The following is a 23,862-nucleotide window of genomic DNA, read 5'->3' as shown; positions in this document are numbered from 1 at the left end:
GGATTGTTACATCTTCTTGGAGAACTGAGCCCTTCATTATTACGAAATGGTTTTCTTTACTTCTGATAACGTTTGCTCTGAAGTCTGTCCTGTCTGAAATTAATATAGCTGTTCCCATTTGCTTGTGAATAATGTTAGTCTGATATCTTTCTCCATTCATTGACTTTTGATCTCTATGTGTCTCTATATTTAAACTGGGTTTCTTGTAGACAACATATATTTGGGTTAGGTCTTGTTCTTTGGTCCATTCTGATGACCTTTTTTAAATTGGTATATTTAGACTGCTGACATTTGACGTGATTATTGATATAGTTGCATTAATATATGCCATGCTCATTATTCTTTTCTATTCTTCACGGTTGTTTTTGTTCCTATTTTTGCCTTCCACTCTTTTTCCACCTTTTGTACCTTAATTGATTATTTTATGATTCCATTTTCTCTCCTTTCTTAACATATCATCTATATTTCTCTTTTTTTTTTTACTTTCTTTTAATGGTTGCCCTAGAATGAAAGATTTTTTTCAGATCCTAAAGCCAAAAAGAACATAAAGTTTTGCTCAACATACTTAGATGTAAGGAAAACCAAATTAAAACCATAATATACCGCTACATGTTCAGTTGAATGGCCAGAATTTAAAAGACCAACAATACCCAGGTGATGGCAAGGATGTGAAGCTACTAAAATATTAACATACTGCCGGTGGGAGGATGAAACATACAACTGCTTTGGAAAGAACTTTGGAAGTTTCTTACCTAGCTAAAGATATGCTTGCTTTGTGACTCCATTCTCAGGTTATTCAAGAGAAGTAAAAGCATATTGTTCGGTGCATCTGAGTGGCGTGATCCTGGCGTTATGGGATCGAGCCCCACATCAGGCTCCTCCGCTATGAGCCTGCTTCTTCCTCTCCCACGCCCCACAAGCAGGTGAAGAGATAGGCTATCTCTATCTCTGTCAAATAAATAAATAAAATATTTTTTTAAAAAAAGCATATTGTTCACACAAAAACACAAAAAACACAAAAACTCGGACACAAGTGTTAACGCAGCCTCATTCATAACATATCTAAACTGGATGGAACCCAAATGCCCAACAGCAGGTGCCTGGATAGACAGGCTCTGGCTTTTCTTCAATGGAATGCTGTTCTGTTCAGCTATTTAAAAAGTTAGGAACTGCTGACTCATGCAACAACATGGATGGTCACACAGACATTTTGCTGAGTAAAATAGCATAGTACATGGAAACATTTCTGTGATGCCCTAGAGTAGGCCAAATGAGTTAATGGTTCTAGTGATGGTGATAGAACTGGCAGCTGTGGGCATCGGCTGAGGGACACTGATTGGGAAATGCGTAGGAGGGGTTTCTGGGTGATGAAGACGTCCTTGTCTTCACTGGTGTGGTAGTTTGAGACTATATACATTTCATACTCCTTGAACTTTATCCTTCAAATGTATACATTTTATTCTATATAAATTACACCTTAAGTATGAGAAACAAAAATATACCATCCAGAAATATGATTAGGTGATAAATATGAACCATCTTTTTTTCATGTGTTTTGTCCTTAAAAAAGATAGAGTATGTCCATTCTATCAGTAAGTCTTTAGATGAAATCATTGAAAAAATAAATACAACGGTCTTTAATTCACCAGATGAAATCGCATCTCCTTTCTGAGGGGATTAGGAGTTGATGAGCTCATAGAGCAGCCCACAGAATATGCGTAGTGATGAGTAAGCTTTTCACCCAGGTTGGAATTATTAGTGCATGAAATAGTCCCACATTAGTCGTGTCTTTGGTGGCCTTCCGTAGACGTCTCTGTGGGGACTCTATCGATGTATGTAAGAAATCGCACATTTGGAGCCGTTTCATGCTGTCCTTCAAGATGGCAGGCATTGTGTGCAGTCAGGTGACTTTCTGCAGGTTCAGAGCTGCCCTCGTGGCTGTCGTTGCAAACCCTTCTCTCCATCTTCTAGAGCCCCTTCTCACACTCGCGTTTACTCGGACGTCATTTCCCTATGACTAGGTGTACGTTCCACCCACCATCCTTGTCTTTGACGTGCGTTTGGTCCTGACACTCCCCGGAGGGCATCACCTGTTTCTCCGGAAGGCCTGCAGTTCGTGGACACAGTTCACCTCGGTGGTAGAAGATAGCTCCGCTGGGCACCGTACGGAAGGGACAGCTCTCAACTCCAAATGTCGCTAGCTTTTGTGTCTCACTCCTAGTTGTCTTGCTCGAGTAGTTCCCTGTCCAAAAGAAACATGAGCAACTGCTGCCTTCCCTGATTCCCCTGGCCGTTAGCACTGCTGCCGTCCAAGGGGCCGGTTTCTTCCTTACTAGCCGGTGCGTATTCAAAGCAGCCGGGGCTCTTTGCAGACTGCTTAAAAAACGGTGCTTCTCCAAAGCTATTTTTTTCTATTAGTTAATGGGTAGTCTATAAGCTGGAAATATATTTTTAAATAAATTTTATTGTTTCTGTTATTTTACTTTTTACCTTTGCTTATCAGTATCTTCTTTTGATTATGAATTCTTGTTCTCGTAGAGAGTCTCTTTTATACTTTTCATACATCAATTTATCTGATATTGCTGTAATGTCTGTACTTATATGATAAAATTAGGTGATAATTTTTGTAGTTGTCGATTATAATTACTCTGTTGCATAGTTGATAAATGACAGACAGTGGCTTCTCTCTTTATACCTAGAATTAATACTAAATCATGAAAAGATGATACTCATCTGAGGAAATCAATGGCAGACTTTGGCAAGAATAAAGTTACCTAATGTCTAGAGAAGTGCATCCTTTATTTAAATTAAGAACCTCTGTCTGCCTGCCGTAGTAAATGCATGAGGGCCTCATTCTGCTAGGTAGGTTTTATGTTTCATCTGAAGAACTTGAAATGTAGGGAAACTAAGTTCTAACGTGAAATTGCTAATGTCCTCACTTGATTTAAAGTTACACACGGTAGCGCATGTTGCTATGTAAGGGCTCTCAATTGTAGAACTAATACAGTGATTTTGATTTTTACTAGCAAATCCCTCTGTGACACACATTTGCTCAAGAGTGATTCCCCTTTGACGTGTAATCATGTTTCTCTTGATATTTTGTGAAGAACAACGACATAGGATTCTGTAAAATTGAGAATTGAGAACTTGAATTTCAAGTTTACTTTATGAGCTCATCACTGCACCATGCTTATGCTTATGTCAAAGAGTTATTTGTTATTATTTGTGTCATTTGAAAGAGTGGGAGTCTAACATCTCTTCTATGGTTTGGGCTCTGCAGCTGTTCAAATATTTTCAGAGAATCCTGAGTCTGGCTTAATGTTTCAAAAATAGCCACAGTGGTTTGTATTATCAGAGAAGTAGTTATCATAAACATGACTTTTTTAAGTTACTTAATACTGTGATTTAAAATTCTTTGAAGATGAGTTTAAAAACAAGAAAAGATCATTAAAATGATAATTTAAGGGGGAAAATGATTTAACCTAGTCTCTTTTCAAATATTATGCATGATGGGATTTTATAGTGAAACAGAGGATTTAAAATAAGGCTAGATAGTAGTTTCTAAACAAAGCATCCGCTAATACATACCCCAAAAGCTTGCTCTTTACTGAACCACTGGCCCTAGTTTACCCACCTCCCCCACAATTGTAATGAAGACCACCTCGTAATAGAAACCTGGTCTTTGATTAGCTCTTTGTGGACAAGCATTCTAAGATGAGCAGGCATGGATTTATTTTCCTTTTCCTTTTTCTTATTTCTATTTTCTATGACAGTTTTGTGCTGGACTGTCCAGACACTTTAATCTGGGTCCCCAAACACTAATGGAACAGATGTTGTTAGGTTAGTAGAAAGTTTGACTTTAAACCCATTTTTCTATTGATACATGAATGAAGAGGTGTAATTTGATATATTTGAGTTTCATACATATTTTTCAGTGTGAATGACAGCTTTCTCGCTCTCCCCTCTGGGGTACTCCTGTCATCTGAGTAGCCTCTGTTTGGCCTCCAGATCCACTGACCATTTTTCCACTTTGACCTGTAGAGGCTGGGTCACCCAGCTTCCTTTCCCTCCCTCCAGCTTCTTTCTAGATTCAGAGACTGGTGGCATTGACAAGAGAGGGTGGGAGGAGAGAAGAGTTGGTACGTTTGCTCCCCTGGCTTCGCCCGCTGGGCCCCTGGCTTCACAGCGCTTCTGGGGAAACCTATGTATCCTTGCCCCTTCAGGCCCAGGGTAGAGCCTGCCTGCTGCCACCAACCCTCGGTGCCTCTCCGTCCTTGGCCTCCCTTCAGCCCATCAGTCCATCCTCCCGTCCCCCTGAGTATGCTGTCTCTTTCACATTAGGACCCTGGCTGATAACCTTGGATTGAAGTGGGTAATGTTACTGTGTTTTAAAACTGGGCCACATTATTTGGGAGGCTGGAGTGAGGTCAGAGCCTAGTGAACAGTGAGGGTAGAGAAATCTTCCTTTTTGCGCTCACTGTGGGAATTAGCCTGTCATTCAGTCTTTTTGAATTCCAGATGATACACAAATGAGGACTTGTAATAATAATCATATGAGAATTCATTCTTTATGTGTGTGTGTATACATATGTAAATATATAATATATAATCTTCATATCTCTACCTCAAATCTTTTGTAAAGTTACTTATGTGTCATCTGGTCCAGCTGCATGTTTCTGTTTTTCTTTCAATAGGACATTGTATCCGTGGCTGATGAACTTTTGTAGGCAGGGGTACATAATGGGAGTTAACCCACCTGAAATCCTGCATGCTGTGTGGTTTCCTCTCGTTTGGTAAAGTTCTGTGATTCTGTGATCTCTGATGTGGGAGGAGAATTGTAAGATAGGACGGCCCTGGTGAGAAGTCAGAATGTCTGCACACCCTGATAGATCCCGTGTCTTTAGTTCCGCCACCTGGTCTGGGATTATGCATGGGGTTTGAGGAGAAGGGAGAAGAAGGGGGAGCAGGGGGGAGGGGATTTGTCACCTTAACTCCTGCAGATGTCACTGTGCTTCACTTTGGCTCTACCTGACACCCTCCTCCTGTTCCTGTCTCCCCTGCTGCCATCTGAATCATGCTGCTGTCCTCTCTCATTGCACCACTGTGGTCTCCTAAGTGACCTCTCCCCATCCTCCCTTGCCCCTACAATTGCACAAGTCGTTCTCCACCAAGATCTCTCTACAACGTGGAGCATGTCACTCCTCTGCTCACAGCCTCCACTGTCTGACAGTCTGACTTGGAATGGCAGACTCCCGCCTCGTCTCCAGACCGGGCAGCACCCCATGCTGTGCCTCCGCCCTGCACGGCACGGGAGCCGGGCCAGCCTGCTGTTCCTCAAGCCACCCCATGCTCCTTATTGACACATTAGGACTTCCACAGCTGCTCACCTCTGCTGGGACTTTCACAGATCTTCATGGTTCTGACCCTCCTACAATTATTTTTACAAGCTTGTTCAATGAAATTTTTTACCTTTATTTTCTGCGTGTCTATATTAGAATGTTAGTTCTGTAAGAGCAGGGCTACTTGATGCCTTACTGTAACTGTGCTCGATACATAGAGGCATTCAGAAAACTTTGGAATAAATGAATGCAGTCAGACTCCCTGAAATTACTTACCAGAGAATCATCTATGACATAGGCATTGCATTGGGCTCTGTGCTGTTTTTGCTGACTAGGTTATACAAGATCGGACCTAGAGTTTAGTTAGCATACACGCCGTCCCTTTCACTGCTGGTTATTAGAACACAAGTTGAATTAAGCGTCTATCCCAGTTAGACCTACATTGCATTCATGGAAAGAAATAAAATGATTCCAATTTACATTACTATTTCCAGACAACCATGACCACCTACCTGATTTGTCATTGAGAGTAAAAGATAAGTAACTTATTAAAGGCATTTAATAAAAACCTTCTTACCTATTTATTCCTACTGTTTTGGTTACCAGTAAAATAATTACTGTTGAATTGTTTTGTCTAAGAAATTTTGACACTGAAGTTTGAACGACAACTGGGTCATAATCTTTTCAACCCTAATTGTAACCATGCTACCTGTGAAATCCCATCCAGGGAGAAAATTGGTTCCTTGTGTCCTACAGTGCCCAGTTCTGTTAGCATTTCTTGTTTTGTGGATTTACGAGATTAAGAAGTCTTTTTTGAGGTAAAGCTTGTTAGAATGTTTAGCCAACAGAAGTAAATGTTGAGATATAGATGTGAATATAGATTAAACAAGATTGAATTATTTCAATCTCATGAAACAGTCATAGTTTTATTTCATGTTCTGTTTCTGTTTAATGAATTCACCTGTTGAAAAACAGATAACAAACTTGTTCTTTTAGAAGCCCAAATCCAGAAATATTCTTCCTTTAAACCACAAAGTGCTTAGGAAACTCCCTCATCAAGAAAATACGGAATTTCCTGATCGCGTCAAGTGATTTGGATCTTCACACGGCGTCTGTTGGGGGCTCTCATCAGCTATTTAGTCTGCCCCAATAGAGACGTACTCTCAAGAAGAGCCAGGTTGTAGAAGTGATCCTTAATCAGGGAAACGGCCTAAAGGAAGTGGGCGGATGGGAAATCAAAGAGCCTTGCAAGTGATCGGCGTCCAAGACACGGGTGACAGACCAAGCAGGGTCTCCCCAATACACAGGAATTGGTGTGCAGGAGTGCCACTATATCCGAAACTGCCAAAGAGATGATAGGCGTTCTTAATATGCTGTCTGCCTTGGTGGGGAGAGGCTCAGGACCCAGGGCAGGACCGTGTCCCCCGATGGGGACCATCTGTGGGGCTACAAGCAGTAAGGCAGCCTTTAGCAGCGACGGATTCCTGAGACTTGTTAGAATGTACATATGAGCTGGAAATGGTCACATCTTATTCGTTACACGGTTTTGTATCTGTCTTGATAATTTGCCTTTTAAATTATGTAATTTGCTTCATAAAAGTCTAAGTCAATATATTAAAATTCCTTACTAATTAGCAGTTCATGCCACCATTAAGCATGGATTTCATTAGGGCAACCACATGTCACTAGACCAAATCCATTAAAATTGTAGGGGTATGTCCATTTGAAGTCTTCAAGCAGTTTTATCTTTTTCTTCAAGAGGAAAGATTAAACCAAACCGCATTTAGAAGAAAGAAGTCAAAATGTGAATGCAAAGCAACTGAAAAAGAGAACTCGTTCCATTTGGGGTTTAGAGTTTGCGAAGGGAGTGGAGGCAGCTCCCGTCACCCGTCCTCCGTGCTTGGAGGGGAGAGCGCGCTGAGAGCCTGCGTCTGCTCTGGCCTTGTCTTGGGGAGGTCATTCATTTCTCTGCCCCTCGCGTTTTTCTTACATAAACAAAAGGATGGGGCAGATTGTTTCTTCAAGGTTTCTTCACCCTGTACGTTTGCAGAACTCCCTGAGGATTTAGGTGCCCGCAGAGCCGTGCCCACACTGTTTTGATGATAGCAGTAATACCAGGCAGCAGGGGCGCCCAGTAACCCTTCAGGGGGCAGTGACAGAGGTGACCCCTGTCTTTCCAGGTGAAGCAACACTGCTCTTTCGTTCCACTTACTTCCCTGCCTGCTCTCCTCCCGGTTGCCAAGTAATGCCTACTCTTTAAACCTTATTCCTGAAAATGCACAAGTCTTTCTACTGTTTATTGCAAGAGTGCCAATGCCACGCTGACCCATTTTGTGTTGTTGTGTTCTAGAGATCGTGTCATTGGTTTGATGATGACTGCCTGTGATCTTTGTTCTGTAACAAAACTATGGCCTGTTACACAACTGACGGCAAATGACATATATGCAGAGTTCTGGGCTGAGGTATGTTTCTGATTTTTATATGAACATTAAAAATGAGGAAAAGTCTGTTGAGAAAGTAAATGTGTGGGTAACAGTGTCTTAGTAGCTCAGGTTGCTAGTTACTTCAAAAAACTGCCATCGGTCCCTTGTAATAGAAGAATTAGCATTTCTACACAGATACAAGGACATTTATATGGACACACAGCCCATGATATTGTGGGTCCCTCATTGTCATGGGCTGTATATTTCTGCATTTGGAAATTGGGGACGTAATTACCTTGTACCATAGACATACAAGATTCTGTGAATATCCCAGGTAGTCAATTCAACTGCAAAGTATGAGTTCCACAGAATCTGTGGGCTTTTAACTCGTGATACTCCTCACATGTGAGGCAACCATGGAACTCACTTTCATTAATAACTTTTCTTGACTGAGTTATCAGAAATGTGTGTTTTGTCTCTCAATTTGGTTTCTGAATCGTGCATGAAGAAGTAGCCTACACTCTTGTCAAGCGAGCCCACAAGCACCGAGCCCCCTGCACGGTCAAAGATTACTTTAGGGAAACAAATGAAATAAGATGTTTGTGTACCTTATTCGGTTTGAAGAAGCAAAAGTAAATTGGGAGGGCGAAGAGCTTGGTCGTTGCTGATTCAGACCATTCAGCCTCACCTGTATTAAAGAATGGATGTAAAAAGTAAAAACCAGCCAATCATTCAGTTGATATTTCAGTAGAAACAATTTAGAACGTTAAATTTTTTCACAATGGCAAAGCCATAAATGTTCGTTGGGCGAGAATCACAGGCCTGGAGTTGATTATACTCACAGTGTTATTTCTCCAGAATGCCTACACGTTGTGCATGCAAACTCTTCCATGTTTTTTTGTATTTTGTAATGTGTATCCCAGAATCTAGTTTCTATCAGACTCAAGAAGGTGGTTTTAGATACACATGTCTGAACTGTATTCTCTGACTTTATTATCCGTTAGCTTAATTTGTGTACGTGTCGAAAAGTAGCACGCTAAAGTACATTCTGTAAAGATCACGGAAGGAGAACTGGTCTGAAGCTAGCTTATTGTTTTGCAAATAATTTTATTTGACTGATATAATTCATACTTTCATAACTGTATTTGTATTCTAAAATATGAATCAAAATGTGACAGGTAGGTAGATTTTTTCCCCTCTCTATTCTGTACTGATTAAACAGTCCACAAAGATTGATGAAGCTCCCAAGTGCTTACGGATGCTGTCTTCAGGGGCCTCGCAGTCCAGGGGAGGAAGCAGAGGTCATCACTGCGTCTTGCCGCCTCACCTCCCAGATGTTCGCTAGGTCCCATCTCTTTCCACCCCCCACCCCCTCTCCCTGCCGCAGGACTTGGCCACCTGGTGCCTGAATCACTGCAGCGTTCTGACCAAGGTCCTGCCTTTTCCTTGAGAGTTTGCATAACAGTCACACGAAGTGAGGTGTTTGAGTCCTGGTGCTGGAGACGGGCATCCTGCTCTAGCGCGTGGGATCAAACCTCAGGCCAGCTTTGTGACTCTTCTCTGTGCCTTAGTTGTGACATCTGCAGGCTAGGGATGACTCTAATACTGTTCCCAGTCTGTCCCTCCATGCTGTTGTGATAAAGTCAGAAATCACAAACTTGATCTCCAGAGGCCACTGCCTCGCCAGGTGATTACACGCCTCAGCTCCTCTGGATTCCCTGAGTCAAGTCCCTCTCACAGCCATCTAGGTCAGCTTTGCTTCCCCCAACCCTGCCCTCTGTAGCTTCCTCTGCAAGCCCCACGCTGGGCCAGTTCTCCCTGGGACACATACTCTGCAGTACTCCGTTGTTTTCCTGTGTAGCACTGATCCTTATTTGTGAGTACTGTACATAGTCAAATCATTGTTTTCTCACTGTCTTTTTACTTACTAGACTTGTAATGTCCTTGAGCAGGGGGCCTGGTTAGTTTCACTCATGTAGAACACGAAAGGAAAAATTTTGAAAACCACTGAATTAATATTTAAAGTGGTAACACTGGAGCAGAAGCTGTGCTCAAGTGGCTCTGTCCTGCCGTAGACCCTCCGAGGGGCTTTCCTCATTTGTGCTCGGCCTCTGTCCTGTACATGTAACCCTTTGTGGGACTCTTGTCATTTGTGCTTGGCCTCTGTCCTGCTGTAGACCCTTCGCGGGGTTCTCATCATTTGTGCTCGGCTTCTGTCCTGTACGTGGAACCCTTCATGGGGCTCTCGTCATTTGTGCTCGGCCTCTGTCCTGCTGTAGACCCTTCGTGGGGCTCTCGTCATTTGTGCTTGGCCTCTGTCCTGTGCATGGAACCCTTCGTGGGGCTCTCGTTATTTGTGCTTGGTCTCTGTCCTGCCATAGACCCTTCATGGGGCTCTCGTCATTTGTGCTCGGCCTCTGTCCTGCCGTAGACCCTTCATGGGGCTCTCGTCATTTGTGCTCGGCCTCTGTCCTGTACATGTAACCCTTCGTGGGGCTCTCGTCATTTGTGCTTGGTCTCTGTCCTGCCGTAGACCCTTCGTGGGGCTCTCGTCATTTGTGCTTGGCCTCTGTCCTGTGCATGGAACCCTTCGTGGGGCTCTCGTTATTTGTGCTTGGTCTCTGTCCTGCCATAGACCCTTCATGGGGCTCTCGTCATTTGTGCTCGGCCTCTGTCCTGTACATGTAACCCTTCGTGGGACTCTCGTCATTTGTGCTTGGCCTCTGTCCTCCTGTAGACCCTTCGTGGGGCTCTCGTCATTTGTGCTTGGCCTCTATCCTGTGCATGGAACCTCATGGGGCTCTCGTCATTTGTGCTTGGCCTCTGTCCTCCAGTAGACCCTTCGTGGGGCTCTCGTCATTTGTGCTTGGCCTCTGTCTGGCACATGGAACCCTTCGTGGGGCTCTTGTCATTTCTTCTTAGACCAACCTTAGCAAATCTATGATGTTTCTAGTTCTGCACCTCTGGTTTCTGAAAATAAGCATGATTTCAAAATAATTAAAATAATGGAATAATGAAGAAGATGGTGAGGGAATAGTGGGCAGTAGGAAAAAGTTGGGATATGTTAAGAAAGAAGATTATAACAATCTTTAACAAATAACTATAAAGAGGAAGATAATTTTTAAAATCTATAAAATGGGGACAGGAATATCTAACTCCTAGTATTTCATGAAGATTAAATGAAATAATATTTACATGTTATTTTCCCAGAGCCTGCAAAGTAGAAAATCTTTAGTAAGCATCTGTGACTCTAACCTTTATGGTGATGTGTAGTCAATTATACTGTATCTTACTAACACATTTTAGCAGACCATTCCTGATACACAGTATTTTTCTCTAAAGCCTTGCTTCATCCATTCAGCACATGGAAAAATTCATTTGAAAACTAAGTGAGAAAAAGGCCGTGAAGTTATTCCATGCTTTGTTTTTGTCATTCCTCCTTACTATGATCTGGGTCTCCCCTTGTTATAACTTTCAATAAATTCTGCACAGTGAGACCGGGAGAGATGGTTGCGTTCCTGGTCATTCAGCTGAGGAGAACATCAGGATAAAAGCCAAACAATGATACGTTAAGTTTTTATTGTTTTGACATTTGTTTGAGTCAATGGCCTGAGACATTATCCATTGTGAAGAAAATTAGTGAATAAAGGGAATAACTCGTTAATAACAAGACTTTATAACTGTTTTTAAGTTGAGAATGCTTGGTTTTTCCTGTTTCTCTTAGGGCGATGAGATGAAGAAGTTGGGAATACAGCCTATTCCCATGATGGACAGAGACAAGAAGGATGAGGTCCCGCAAGGCCAGGTATGAATTCTGTTGAAAGGTCAAAAAGTTTAAGGTAGTCATAAAGTCACATGTGAATTAAAAGTATATGCCGTCTTGTAGAACCCAGGACTGCTTGAAGCCTCCTGCATTTAGGTGGGGCTTCGGGGTGGGAAGGCCAGGATTAGGAAATCGTAGTTGGGTTTAAAGAAGCCACGACTACCTGTGCCGTCAGCTGTTTCCACGGATGGAATCACAGTAACCAATGGCTTGAAATGGAGGGATAGATGAGTTTGAATTGTTAATATTTTTAGCAAGCAGAAAACTTTTGTCATCGAATGTGCAAAGGTAATTTTTAGAGAGTAACATTATAGATTTTGATCAGGCTAATGCATAGCATTTTAGTATATTTTGAGTTTTGTCTTATCATCAGTTGACATTAATTATTATTTTTTCAGGCCTTACCACATGATTTATGTCAATGTTTTGATGTTTTGACAGCTGTCTTGCCTGTCAGTTTTGCACGTGTAATGCAATCTATTTCTCAGCTTGTAGTCTTTTTAAACTACCAATCTTGTAACACCGTAACAGGGAAGTGAGTTATGGACAAATAATTATAATATAGAATTTCGTTTAGAAAACATTTCAGAAAACTCAGGATGATGGTTTTGGAGCGTTCCTATTTCACTTAAAGTTAATTTATTACTATTCAAACCAAAGTTGGGGTAAGTCCGCAGTTTTTCGGAGACGTCAGCATAGAGAAGAGCCACGTGGTTTTCTCGTCCTTGTGGTCCTCAGTTCAGTGTGCTTGTGTGCTCCCCCTCCGTGTCCGATGGGCGCTCACTGTTCCCTGATGAGCACGCACCGACACGCCTGGCCCCACGGGCCTGTTGCATGTGGTTCCGGCAGTTTTGTCTCCTTTTAATATAGTTTAGGGAACTTTCCCGTATGTGAGCTCACAGAGATCTAGCTTCCCTGTCTGGCATCTGCTTTTCATGTCCTATTGTAAAGGTCCTGTCTCACTGTGTGATTTAATGTAAACGTTCACCCCTCTTTTCCTTAGTTACTTTCTTTCATCACTTTGTATTTGATTTGTTAATTCCTTTGAAACTTATCTTGCCATGTGGCTTAAGATAAGGATCTAACAAAGTTCTTTCTAGATAGTTAAGCTGTCATCCCAACACAGTGCATAGGAGAGCTGAAAGTGCCATCCGAGAAGGCGCTTTGTTGTAGTGCCATTTAATTAAGAGAAGAGTTTGGGTTTTTGCCAAAATTGCAGATCCGTTTATTGTATGAGAGAGTTTTAAATAAAATATCTCTGTGATCAGCTGATATTTTATCAACTTCATTGCTTCAGTTGTGATTATCATTAAATTATTCTTGGCCATAATAATAAAACGCTCTTCTTTCCAAGATTTCTTTCTCGAGATCTTCTGCTCCATGACATCTGCTAAGATACTAAAATAAGGGAAGTCTCTGTGTTGACTTACAAAGTCAAAGATAGGAGTGCGTAGGCATTATTCTAATAAGGCTACTGTGACGATAGACAGTACAGCAGGAGAAAGCAGAAAGGTACCAAGTAGATTCCATTCTTCTGTACCCTTTGGTGCATCTCACTGAAGTTCCGTTTTTTAGAGAAGTTGGTAAGCCCTGGTTTGGCGGTCCCCTCATCCAGAGAGCCCGTCCTCTCTTGTCCACAGTGTCAGCCACTGGGGCAGTTGTCTGTAGCTAGACCATCTGCCTTCCAGCCTTCCCTAGGCCAGTCTGGGCCAGCAGCATTTATTTGTACTGTAGCCTAAAATTGCTAATAAAATGCCATTTAATATATATTTTTTAAAGTACTATAGATGAAAAACTGTGAATTGAGGCATATTAAGAGAACTATAATGTGAAAGAACTAGGATACGGTCTGTGAGATTTGTTGTAGGTCAAAAAAAGGGAGGGGGCGGGAGAAAGTCTCAGGAGACCAAACAAGGCACGGACACCCAAGGGTAGCAAGCCCACGACACACCTGCCCCGAATCCCGAATACTAAGTTGGAGAAGAGGCCGCTTATAGAAGAATAGCAGGGTCGACTTTGAAATGTCTGTGGTAGAAAACTAACTTCGACCAGCAGCAAGAACAGTGCCTGCATTATAACTTGACTGATCTATAAATGGAGTTCACTGAATGTTGAACTTGGGTTTGGGGTGAACTTCTTTTTAATGTGTGTTATTTCAAGGACGTATTTTAAGGCATTGTTAAATGCACTCTGCAGCCATATTCTTTGAGCCCACATATCAGGGAGCAAATCAGGACATTTACTTTTATAGTTGGGCTTGAGAAGTAGACGGTCAGCCAAGAGGTTGTTGCTAACATGCACTTTTGTGTCTCGCTGTGCGCGGCTCTGCACGGGGCAGCTGGGTTTCTACAACGCCGTGGCCATCCCCTGCTACACCACCCTCACCCAGATCTTCCCGCCCACAGAGCCTCTCCTCAAAGCGTGCAGGTACGTACCGCGGCCTGGGCCAGCTGTGATGGCACGAAAACATGAAGACTTGTGTGGGACTCTCCTCTCCATCAGTGCGCGTGCTGTGTCTTATTACAGTTTACACCAAATGTCGTTTTATGGGCCATGTGTTTGCCTAGGTAACAAGTATGTGTTAAGAGTATTCATAAAGTCCTTCATTCACCAAAAAGGAGCAAGAAGGTATCTGGGGTGGGTTTGGGTTTTGTTAGGACCCAGGGATCCACTCCCAGTGCTTTTTTTAAAAGGCAGGATTGTTTTTAGAAAGGCAGGACCGGAAAGTACATTTGAGACTGCTTGTTGGAAGGGCTCGGCTCAATTCCACAGTTTATTGTGTAAATGAGGAGGGGGAGACTTGACTGGGATCTTCTTTCTCTGTGAGTTTCAGTTTCTTCCCAGAAGAGATCCGAGCCCTCTGTCCCTCTGTCATCCGTTCCAGCTCCAGACGACTCTGCACCCTTTTCTCATTGCTTTTGAGGGATGTGCTCAGCTAAGAACATTGCCATTTTTTAAAGATTTTCATGTTACTTTGGAAAGAAGTTCCCTCTGGGGAAGTCAAAGGACAATGAGCAGAGCAGCCGTATGTGTTGATTTTCTGCAAGAGAACTGGTGTCCCGCTGATTTTTCTAACTATTTAGCTATGGAGCACCCTTGGGGGTTGGGTGGGCACACTGTGGGGGACAGAGGACAGACACAGGGTTTTAAACAAAACCAGAGCCTTTGGTAGACTCCCACCCTCTGCTTTTGAAACTCATTTCATGAATGAATTATTGTAAGGAAAACAAAGGAAACCAACAAGGAGGGAGATGGGGGAAAAAAGGTCCTGTTTTTTCCTACGTAAGTGATGGTTTCTCTTCTTTCTCTGCTCTTGGGGACATGAGCATAACATCTCAGCTGATTTTGCACCATCACTGACCTTAATCAGCAGTTAGTTCATTAAAATATTATCTTATTACATAAGGCCTAAGCCATGTGGACAATATGGAGTATGAGCTGGGACTCGTTCCTGACAGAATCGGGTTGGAAAAGTCAGTGCCCCACCGAAGAGAAATGGCAATATCAATCAAAATCCATGTCATTACCAAAAAAAAAAAAAAAAAAAAAAAAAAATCCTAGGTAACAGTCAAAAGTCCTTTCCGATCCAAAAATTATCTGTATTTTCTGTTAAATATCTGGACCCAGCAGAATGAGTGCTTGCTGTCGTTATCAAGCACAGGGATAGGGATTCCTCGGTCTCAGCGGCTTTGACGCACTCTTGCTTCATTGGACTTGGCTAAACCACACCATCTCCTCAAGGCCATTTTAATCTTAGGAACACTTAAAAAAAAATTCGTGTATCATTTGTGTCCAAGGAAACATGGCAAAATTAGCGTAGGTCTTTTTTCCAATATATCAAAAATCTGTTTAGGTTCTGGGCAAATAATATGTGGTCATATGACACAGAAGCTAAAAGTGTCAGTTCCAGGTTGTAACATCGTAGAGATTCCTTTGTCCAGAGGCGTCTGCACTGTGTGTGCTTCGTGTGAATTTTGTGTTTGCTGGTGCAAGGTTCCCTTCCGAGTTTGGCTTTGTAGCTAAGACAGCGAGGTGCAAGGTGGCAAGTGTTGATAAGATCTCTGCCTGGTCAGCCACGTGGGGCGAGGTGGTGGTCACACTGGTCAAGGAGATGGGGATGCCCGATGCCCGCAGCATTTGAAGCTCAGATTTGGAGAGAGAGAGGCCCGTGGAGCGGGGACGAGCAGCCTGCGTCTGAGACCACAGGTTGCCAGAATGCAAAGACAGCTTTACTGTAACGAAGAAGTTTCCAACACTGGTACCTTGTGTAACTTAGGTGACTGTTTATATAGGACAGTGTTCAGTAGAAGGCTGCTCCCCAATGGCAGGGACCCCAAGTGGCACACTGTCTCCACCCACAGAGCGGGAGCTCCTGGCTATCGGGGCTGTGGCCGAACGTTCTTGCCGCCCAGGCCTCCCTTCCTCTCCATGTACCTCTGTGCTCCTGGGGAGGACACTGTGTGGCTTGTGCCCCTTTCCAGGTCCTCCTTTCTCACTGATTACGAGATGGTATGTCCTGAGCTGAGTTCTCCTGTCACTCCTGTCGCCTGGAGCTCCTGGGACAAGGTGCCCCCCGGAGACTTGCTGGCCGCAGGCTCTGCTGCAGAAATGAGCTGCGGGACCTCATCAGGGAGACGTGCTGAGACCCTGCCCGGCCACAACGGGCTGGTCATTGTCGGCGTCAGAAGGGTACCAGAAAGGGCCATCGTGCTCGGCTACGCCTCAGGGGGGTGTGGTTAATGTTTGAGACCGAGCCCAGAAATCCTTTTTTAAACACCCTTGTCCCTGCATCTTTTATCCTTAGGAATAACCTCAGCCAGTGGGAGAAGGTGATCCGAGGGGAGGAGAGCGCAGTGTGGATCTCATCCCAGCCAGGGGCCCACGGGCCCTCCGAGAAGCTGCCTGTGAAGATCGATGACTGATGGCGACTCGATGAGCTGTCCCACCTAAACGTGCTCGTCCTGCTTCTTTGACATTTCTTCCTTTTATTTTCGTGGGGGGAAACCTACACCTGGTAACTAGGACGCAAGCCTCTCGAAGAAGGTGACATCAAGGAAGCACGTTAAGCCGATGACTCCCCGCCAGTCTCCTCCGTGACGCGTCAGAGACAGTGATCAACCAGGACCACCCCGTGACCTGAAATCAGCCGACCAAGGGACTCCGTTTGACTTGTGACCTGGCCTTTCTAACAGGCTCCCGTTGCTGAGGCCTTAGTGGGAATGGACAAGAATTATTCAGAAGGGGGTGCTTTTCCATTGTATCTTTCTAGTGAGGGCTTAAAATGGTACTATTATGGTATTGTACTTTCGCTTTAACACCAATGTTGCTTTGATGTTGTTGGTTATAAATAGGCATTTTTACACATTGCTATTGTGAATGTTCGTGTGTGACCTACTCGTAATTAGCGTGAATTGTAGCAGACAGCCGCAAGACAGGTGTCATTGAGGTGACAGTAAGAAGTGTCTTTCTGCAATCAGTGATGGAAAATTAGATTCTTGTCTCAAAGCCTCATGAATTAAAAGTCGGGTGGACCTACAGTGTGTTCTTCAAGTCTATACTAAAGGGCTTCGATGGATAGAATTAACACTAAAGGAGGTGGACTTTCTGTCCTCTTGAGAAGAGATGCAGATATACTCAGAATAAATCTGAGAACGCCGAGCGTCGATTCAAAAAATGTCAAAGAATAGTTTTTATTTTTTTTCTTCATTGTAGGCAAATTTTCTAAACCCTTTGCATAAAGAGCAAAACAAAAGCAAGGCGTATGAATTTTTCTTAACAGACAGGTCTTACGGGATGTCAAATGTGAATTTTAATAATGATTTCTTTATATTTTCACTTGGTGTCATTGCAAAATTTTAGACTCACATTCAAAATGAGAGGTTTATTCTATGAATTATTTAATTAAATTCCATACATTTCTCTTAAAATCAAATTAAACCATAAAATTTAAGTCTTGTGTAATTTTTACTTTGCTCTGCTGCACCCGTCCCCCGGTTTGCCCCCGTTTCCTAAGCGCTGTGCCCACGATGGGAAGGAGGAGAGCTCAGTGCGAGCGCATCGGGGCGCATTTCTGTTCTCTCCCCTCTGCTCCGGTGTCACGTGTCTGCATCCAAACCTGTGGTTTGGACAGTCTTCTGTACAATTTTTGGTAGACTAATCCTACTCTACAATGTAAGTGTTTTGAAAACAATACACAAAAGTCGTGGTCTGGACCCCTTCCTACAAGGATTACAAGCCAGTCACCTCTGGTGCACATTAAAGCTGTCGAGATTCTTAGCATGATGGCGAGGTCACCTCCAGAGCTGTGGTTAGTCCTGACCTGAAAGGATGAGAGAACTAGAGTCTCAAGGAGTGATCGGCGGATCCCTAACAAACAGCTTATCTGCTAAGCACTTGGCAGGAAGCTGGAATATTACTTTTGATAAAATAAATTTTTTAAAATATTCTTTTACATATTCAATACTGTACACATTGTTATTCATATGGTTTTTGCAAAAAGAAATCAGATGTTCCTACAACATGATTTAAGTTGTAGCAGAGTCAGTTATATATAAACATTGTTCTTCTTTTAAAAGTAACACTATGTGTTCAGTTTCCCTATGGGCTTCTGGAAGTTGCCATCTTCCCTCCCTGGCACTCCATTTGCTCTTGTAATTATACAATATGAGGTAAAATGAAGTCTCTGAAGAGAGAAACACCGCTGTGGCTAGATAGACACGGAACAAAAGGACGTATATATAAGGAATAGCGATGCAGGCACATCTATAGAAAGTAAAAATCGGCTCCGTTCTTCAAAACCTGATTTTTTGTGTGTTGGAAAAATGTGAACAGAAAATGTCCTTTTTCATGTTAGTGCATTTATAGAATTGAATTCTAAAATGTTGCGTGTTTTTCTGCACCCAGATTTATGAAACTGGACCCATCGAATCAAACCTCAGTCCCAGGAGTTAGTGTAGTCATGTGATGGAATTCCACTGAATTGCAAGGCGGTGGGGGGGAAATACCACTGGGGATTGCTTAATTAAAAAGATCTTAAGAATGCATGAATTTTGCTTTTTGATATAGACAAAACAGTGCTGAGGGGAGGGAATCTTATGGCTATTTTTGCTTTTTAAGATTGCTTTTCTAAAATTACTACAGAAAATTCTCTTCTTTTGATAGAGCCAGATGTCTTATATTATTGACGATGTACTTTGTACAGTTTTCCAAAGAAACATACATGGGTTTATTGGTTGGTCGATTTCTCTTAAAATATTGTCATAAAGCAAAGTTTGAACAAAGGAAGGACTGTATTCTCCTGTAAACTGTTCATATTCTTAAGATCTACTTAGGAATCATACATTTACCTAAAATGGGCCCAAGATGCAGTGATATTTAGTCAATAATCTGCTTTGGGAAAAAATGCAGTTAGGAGTATTTTTATCTTGGGACAGATATACTTAGCAGACAAACTTTTGAGTTCTGTTCTCATCTTTCTCCCAGATCTTTTCTTGAAAGGGCAGATGGTTTTTATTACCGAAAGTGTTGACGAGTTTCTCATTATGACGGTATTTTACGTTGAGCCAAGATTTCCCTGTTTGGTATGAATTTGGTAGCCAGCTGTGAGTATATGTAGGCTGTTCAGTTTGTGGAAGTTTTTACTGGTTGTGCTGATTTATAATGGACACAGTGTTATTGTCAAATGCAGTTATTCCATTATCTTCCCAGAGATAGTGAATATATTTTTTAACTAGAAATTTTCTTGGAAATGCATGCCAATAACATGAAATACTGAACTTAGGCAGCAGAATAAAACTCTAAAAATTGCAAGCATCTTATTAATACTTGACTTTGATTTAATTAATTAGGAAAACAAATAAGATGGATGTGGAAAGTAATTCTCGAAACGGCCCTTTCCCTGGGGCAGGGTTGAGAGCCACTTCCCGGCTCTCCTGATGTCTGCGGGGCTTGTGAGACACCGGTCACTGGAGGGAGACCGGGCGGAGTTACCTAGCAGGGCCACGCTCACACTGGGCTCCTCCCGCCGTGGGAAGGCATCTGTGCAGATGATACGGTGCCACCGGAGGTGACTTGTTCTCACAGCGACACAAACAGAACTTCTTTGAAACTGGGTCTGTTCAGTGTAGGTTTCCTCTTCTTAGCATGCATTTTAGGTAGCTTGAGACTTTTTTAATTTTGTACAGTCAATCTCAGTGACTTTGCTTTATCGGTATGTTCGGGCACACTAGATATCTTTGTACAGGATACACATAGATGCATAAATCCTTAGCTACTGGATTTTTTAATAGATTTGGTTTGAATATTATGTTTCTGGTCTTAACTCAAAATTAAGGTTTGAGCTTTAATAGGACTAAATTATTCACCATGCCTTGGCCTGTGCCTTTATTTTAAATACTGTAATTTTAGTTCTTTGTTCATATATTTATTATTTTGCCTTTCTTGCTTAACTAGAATTAAAAACATTTAAAGGGATATATCCATGGTTAATTGGATCAAATTGAATGGATAGGACCATTCTCTCCTCATCACACTTCTATCCTTTATTTGATGTCATTCGCACACACCCTTATGACTATAGCCAGCGAGCTGTTCAGATGCGGTCTTTTCTGCAAGAACTTCCAAGAACTGTGACACAGTTATGGTGGGTGTGACCTTGTTGGGTTTCAGGTACATATGCATGATTTAGATTTTGAAAATTGCTTCTAACCTTTATCTATTTCAGACATGTGTTTGCTTTCTACACTTCGCTGATTTTATTTAGGGTTTAATTCTTTAAAGACTCATTTAGTTACATTAATGTATCCCTTTTATTGCCTGACTTTAAAATCTCTATAAAATGTATATTAGCCAAGTATGCTGTCAGTTCCTGTCCCCCCCTCCCCGTCCCCTGCTTGTCGCCAGTGCATGGCTGTTCTATTTCACCTTTGCACAGGTATCTACCCTGATACACATTCTGCCCATTTCTTTCAGCACTTAATCTTAAGTTCAAGTTAGTGATTCCCAATGCAGTACTCTACCCTTTCTGGTTTTTGTCTTTTTCTGTACTGGATGTTTTGGTTGTCTGAAGCACTAGATGCATTTCTGTGATGGTAAAAATAGCAAAAAAGAAAGAAGTTTCAGTGGCGGTCTGGTCCTAAATGAAAAGGGTGGGATGAAGAGAAAGACATTAATGTTTCCCAAGACACAATATTTCAAATTCAAAGAAGCATTACTATCTTCTCTCACCTGCTAAGCTTTCCCCCCTCCGACCCCACAGTGGACAGCAATGCTGTTTACCTCATGCATAGTTGGACCTCGCTTCACAGCAAGTGTGAGCGATCGGTAACTGAATGCGTGCAGACCTGGGTGTGCCTCTGCTGGGTGTGGGTCGGTGTCATCCGAGGACCTAGCCTGCAAGTTAAGAGCTGAATCCATGTGACAAGTCAGTCTACACATGTCTGGTGTCAGTGATAATCTTGAGATACTGTGTATTTACAGACACGTAAATGGAAAGTTTCTAACCCTTCTGCAAGTGGAAGTTGCAAAGTGTATCATCTGGTCGTCCAGCTCACCTGGAATATTGTTAGGCTGTGGGTGTTGCAACCTTTGTTTTCCTTTAGCCACTTGAGTCATACCCAGTCCTGGCCATCTCGCCAACAGAGATGTAACGTAAATGCCGAAGGGGAGTATTATTTCCCACTCGATCTGTTGTGTGGTGTATGTTCCACGCACACTGTTGGTGCGCACGTTGAAAGTTCAACAGATTGATCTGGAGAAAGTGTTTCTATACAATGCCCCGACCTATTTGCCAGACCCAACCCAGTGACCCACGTGAAATAATGTGCTTGCCCAAACACTGTGAAAGTTACCGAAATTTATAGGTATGCAGCATCTTGAATCTTTCTGGAAAGAAAAGGTGGCTTTCTTTACAAGTCCATAGGAACAAAAAAGATCCTGCATCCCTACCTAGTTAAGGTAGCCACGAGTTCGCCAGCTGTGGTCTTGCTGACCCCAGACTGCTAGGGCATGAGATGGGTTATAAGCTGTCCAAAATACAATGCTAGCTTAATAGACCGATTTGTAAAGTTGATGGATCTGTATCCAAAGTTTTAGTGGGCTCTCTTTTGGAAGGAGAAGGAATTTCCAAGTTAATAATACCCGACTTCTTTATAGTTGATGAGTTAGCAAACTTAAAACAATTATTTTATATGTATGACATATAAAAATCTTTGTAAAATGCACAAGTGCAATAATTTAAAGAGGTCTTAACTTTGCATTTATAAATTATAAATATTGTACATGTGTGTAATTTTTCATGTATTCATTTGCAGTCTTTGTATTTAAAAGAAACCTTTACCGTTATGTTTGTATAATAGAACAGTAATGATTTATTATAACCGAGGCAAGTTGTAAATAAATTCATAATTCAGACTGCCAGTATATATGCATATATGGGTGTTACGCTGCGAACTCTAGCTTTGTTTTACTTAGATGCTTAGGGCATCAAGGAATTTGTTGTTGATATGTAACTATACATACAAAGTATATATATATGTATGATACATGAAATATATGTAGAGATGTTCATAATTTTCATGGATATCCTTTGGTGTGAATAATTGAATACAGAGTTTTTAAAATATCATTTTTCACGTTTATCATTTGCTCTCGTTTGCGGGGAAGATGAGAGATGTTTTGTCTGTAGAGGAGGCGGTCGGCGGCTCCATCCAAGTGTGTGCACACACTCCAGGCCTCATCTGCGTTGAAGACCCCGCGTTCACGGTGGCGCCATGTGGTATGTCTGCGTCAGCCACTTCCTAGCAGAAGGATGAGACGACCTGAGATGTTAAATTGTGTAACATGAATTATTAACTCCATTGTCTAATTTTAAAGGTTTGAAGACTATTTGGGAGAAACTGGTCTTTTAGAACGAGTGCTTCAGATTCCGAAGCTGGTGGTCCGGAGTGCTGACTCTAAGACTCCTGAAATAGCTCCCGTGGCCTCCAGGGGCCGCGGAACCATCCAGATTCACCCGGCCAAGAGCAGGAAGGACTCCCGTTGTATGCATGCTTACGTGTCTAAGTGTTGGGATTCTCTCTGTTGCAGTAAAGAAAACGTTCTGGGTTAAACCTCACATCATCTGTGTACCGTGATAAGTATACTCATGGCTTTATCTTGACAACTCAGCTTAAAGAAACGGTGTTTATTTTGCTATCCCTACTTACCACTAGGTGGGCAGGCAAATGATAAATATTTAAGACCAAAAAGTTAGAAGTTCATTTGTATCCACAGATCTTCCTTCACCAAAAAAGTCTTAGAACTAAATTTGGGAGTAAGCAAAATAAATGTTTCCTGAAATAAAGACCTGTTACATTATTAAATATGAGAGTCCACAGCCTTGTTCATTAGACAAAAGTGTAGTCAGCCCCTAAAATGTAATTCTGCACCACCAACTCTCACTAATGGAACGCCCTCGAACTGCATAGCACTGTATATGTTAGAGACAGGATTTTTGTTAAAATATTCATTTCCTGTGAAACCGAATAAAATGTTGACTGTGTTAAAATGAATTTCATGAATTAATATATCCGTAAACTTACCTGGTAACTCGAGTTGCAGATTGTACTCTGTAGACTTAATCTTAATTCGAACCCATATTTATGCACACATCTGATTTTTCCATCAACCTGTGACTCGAGAGCTTTGAGAAGAAGGCGTATTTCTCCATCGTGTCTATGTCCTGAAGCAAAAGGAACCCTGAAAAGCAACACTTACCAAGCAAACACGCATTCAGTGTACCTACCGGGCACTTCATGTGCGGAAGGCGGAAGGAGGGAACTGGGAGCAGAAGGCAGGACACGGCGGCGCTTCCGTGGGTTTGGAATTGTCTGCTTCATCTCCCCGAAGCCTTTGCCACTTTGCCGTTACTGCTGAGCACCTGCTCTGCGATTGCTGCTGCCCTGTCACAGCTCCCAGACAGATGCAACTACACACTTGCAGACCTGAAAATCTCACGCATTTAACAAGACGATTCTTAAACATTTTCCAAGTAATACACACTTGCTGTCGTTCTCATAAGAATACCAAAGCCTGATGCAACAGAAACCACACAGAAGGGCTGTTCTGTGAACTCTGCTTTCCTCCTCTCCCCACACCCTTCTCCCACCGTCAGAAATAAAAAAGAAGCCTCCCACCCATTGCACACAGATTTAGACTTTTCCTTGATTGACGTTGTGGAGAAAAAGGAAACTGACCAGAAAAGAAAATCAGGAACATATTTGAAACATAAGCTTCCAAA

The 23,862-nt window shown here is 42.3% G+C and overlaps 1 protein-coding gene across 1 annotated transcript in view; it reads left to right on the top strand.

Annotated features, from left to right (window-relative positions):
• Positions 1-23,114, top strand: part of PDE10A (phosphodiesterase 10A) — a 301,507-nt gene extending 278,393 nt beyond the window's left edge. The window contains exons 18-21 of the mRNA XM_034670799.1: positions 7,690-7,801; positions 11,487-11,567; positions 13,924-14,012; positions 16,390-23,114. Of these exons, the coding sequence (XP_034526690.1) occupies positions 7,690-7,801; positions 11,487-11,567; positions 13,924-14,012; positions 16,390-16,507 (400 nt within the window). The 3' untranslated portion in view covers positions 16,508-23,114. The remainder of the gene's footprint in view (positions 1-7,689; positions 7,802-11,486; positions 11,568-13,923; positions 14,013-16,389) is intronic.
• The last annotated feature ends 748 nt before the right edge of the window (positions 23,115-23,862 follow it).

Source organism: Ailuropoda melanoleuca, chromosome 10 (genome assembly GCF_002007445.2).
Source record: "Ailuropoda melanoleuca isolate Jingjing chromosome 10, ASM200744v2, whole genome shotgun sequence".
In the NCBI taxonomy this organism is placed as follows: Eukaryota; Metazoa; Chordata; class Mammalia; order Carnivora; family Ursidae; genus Ailuropoda; species Ailuropoda melanoleuca.
This window is presented reverse-complemented; position numbering and strand designations above follow the sequence as displayed.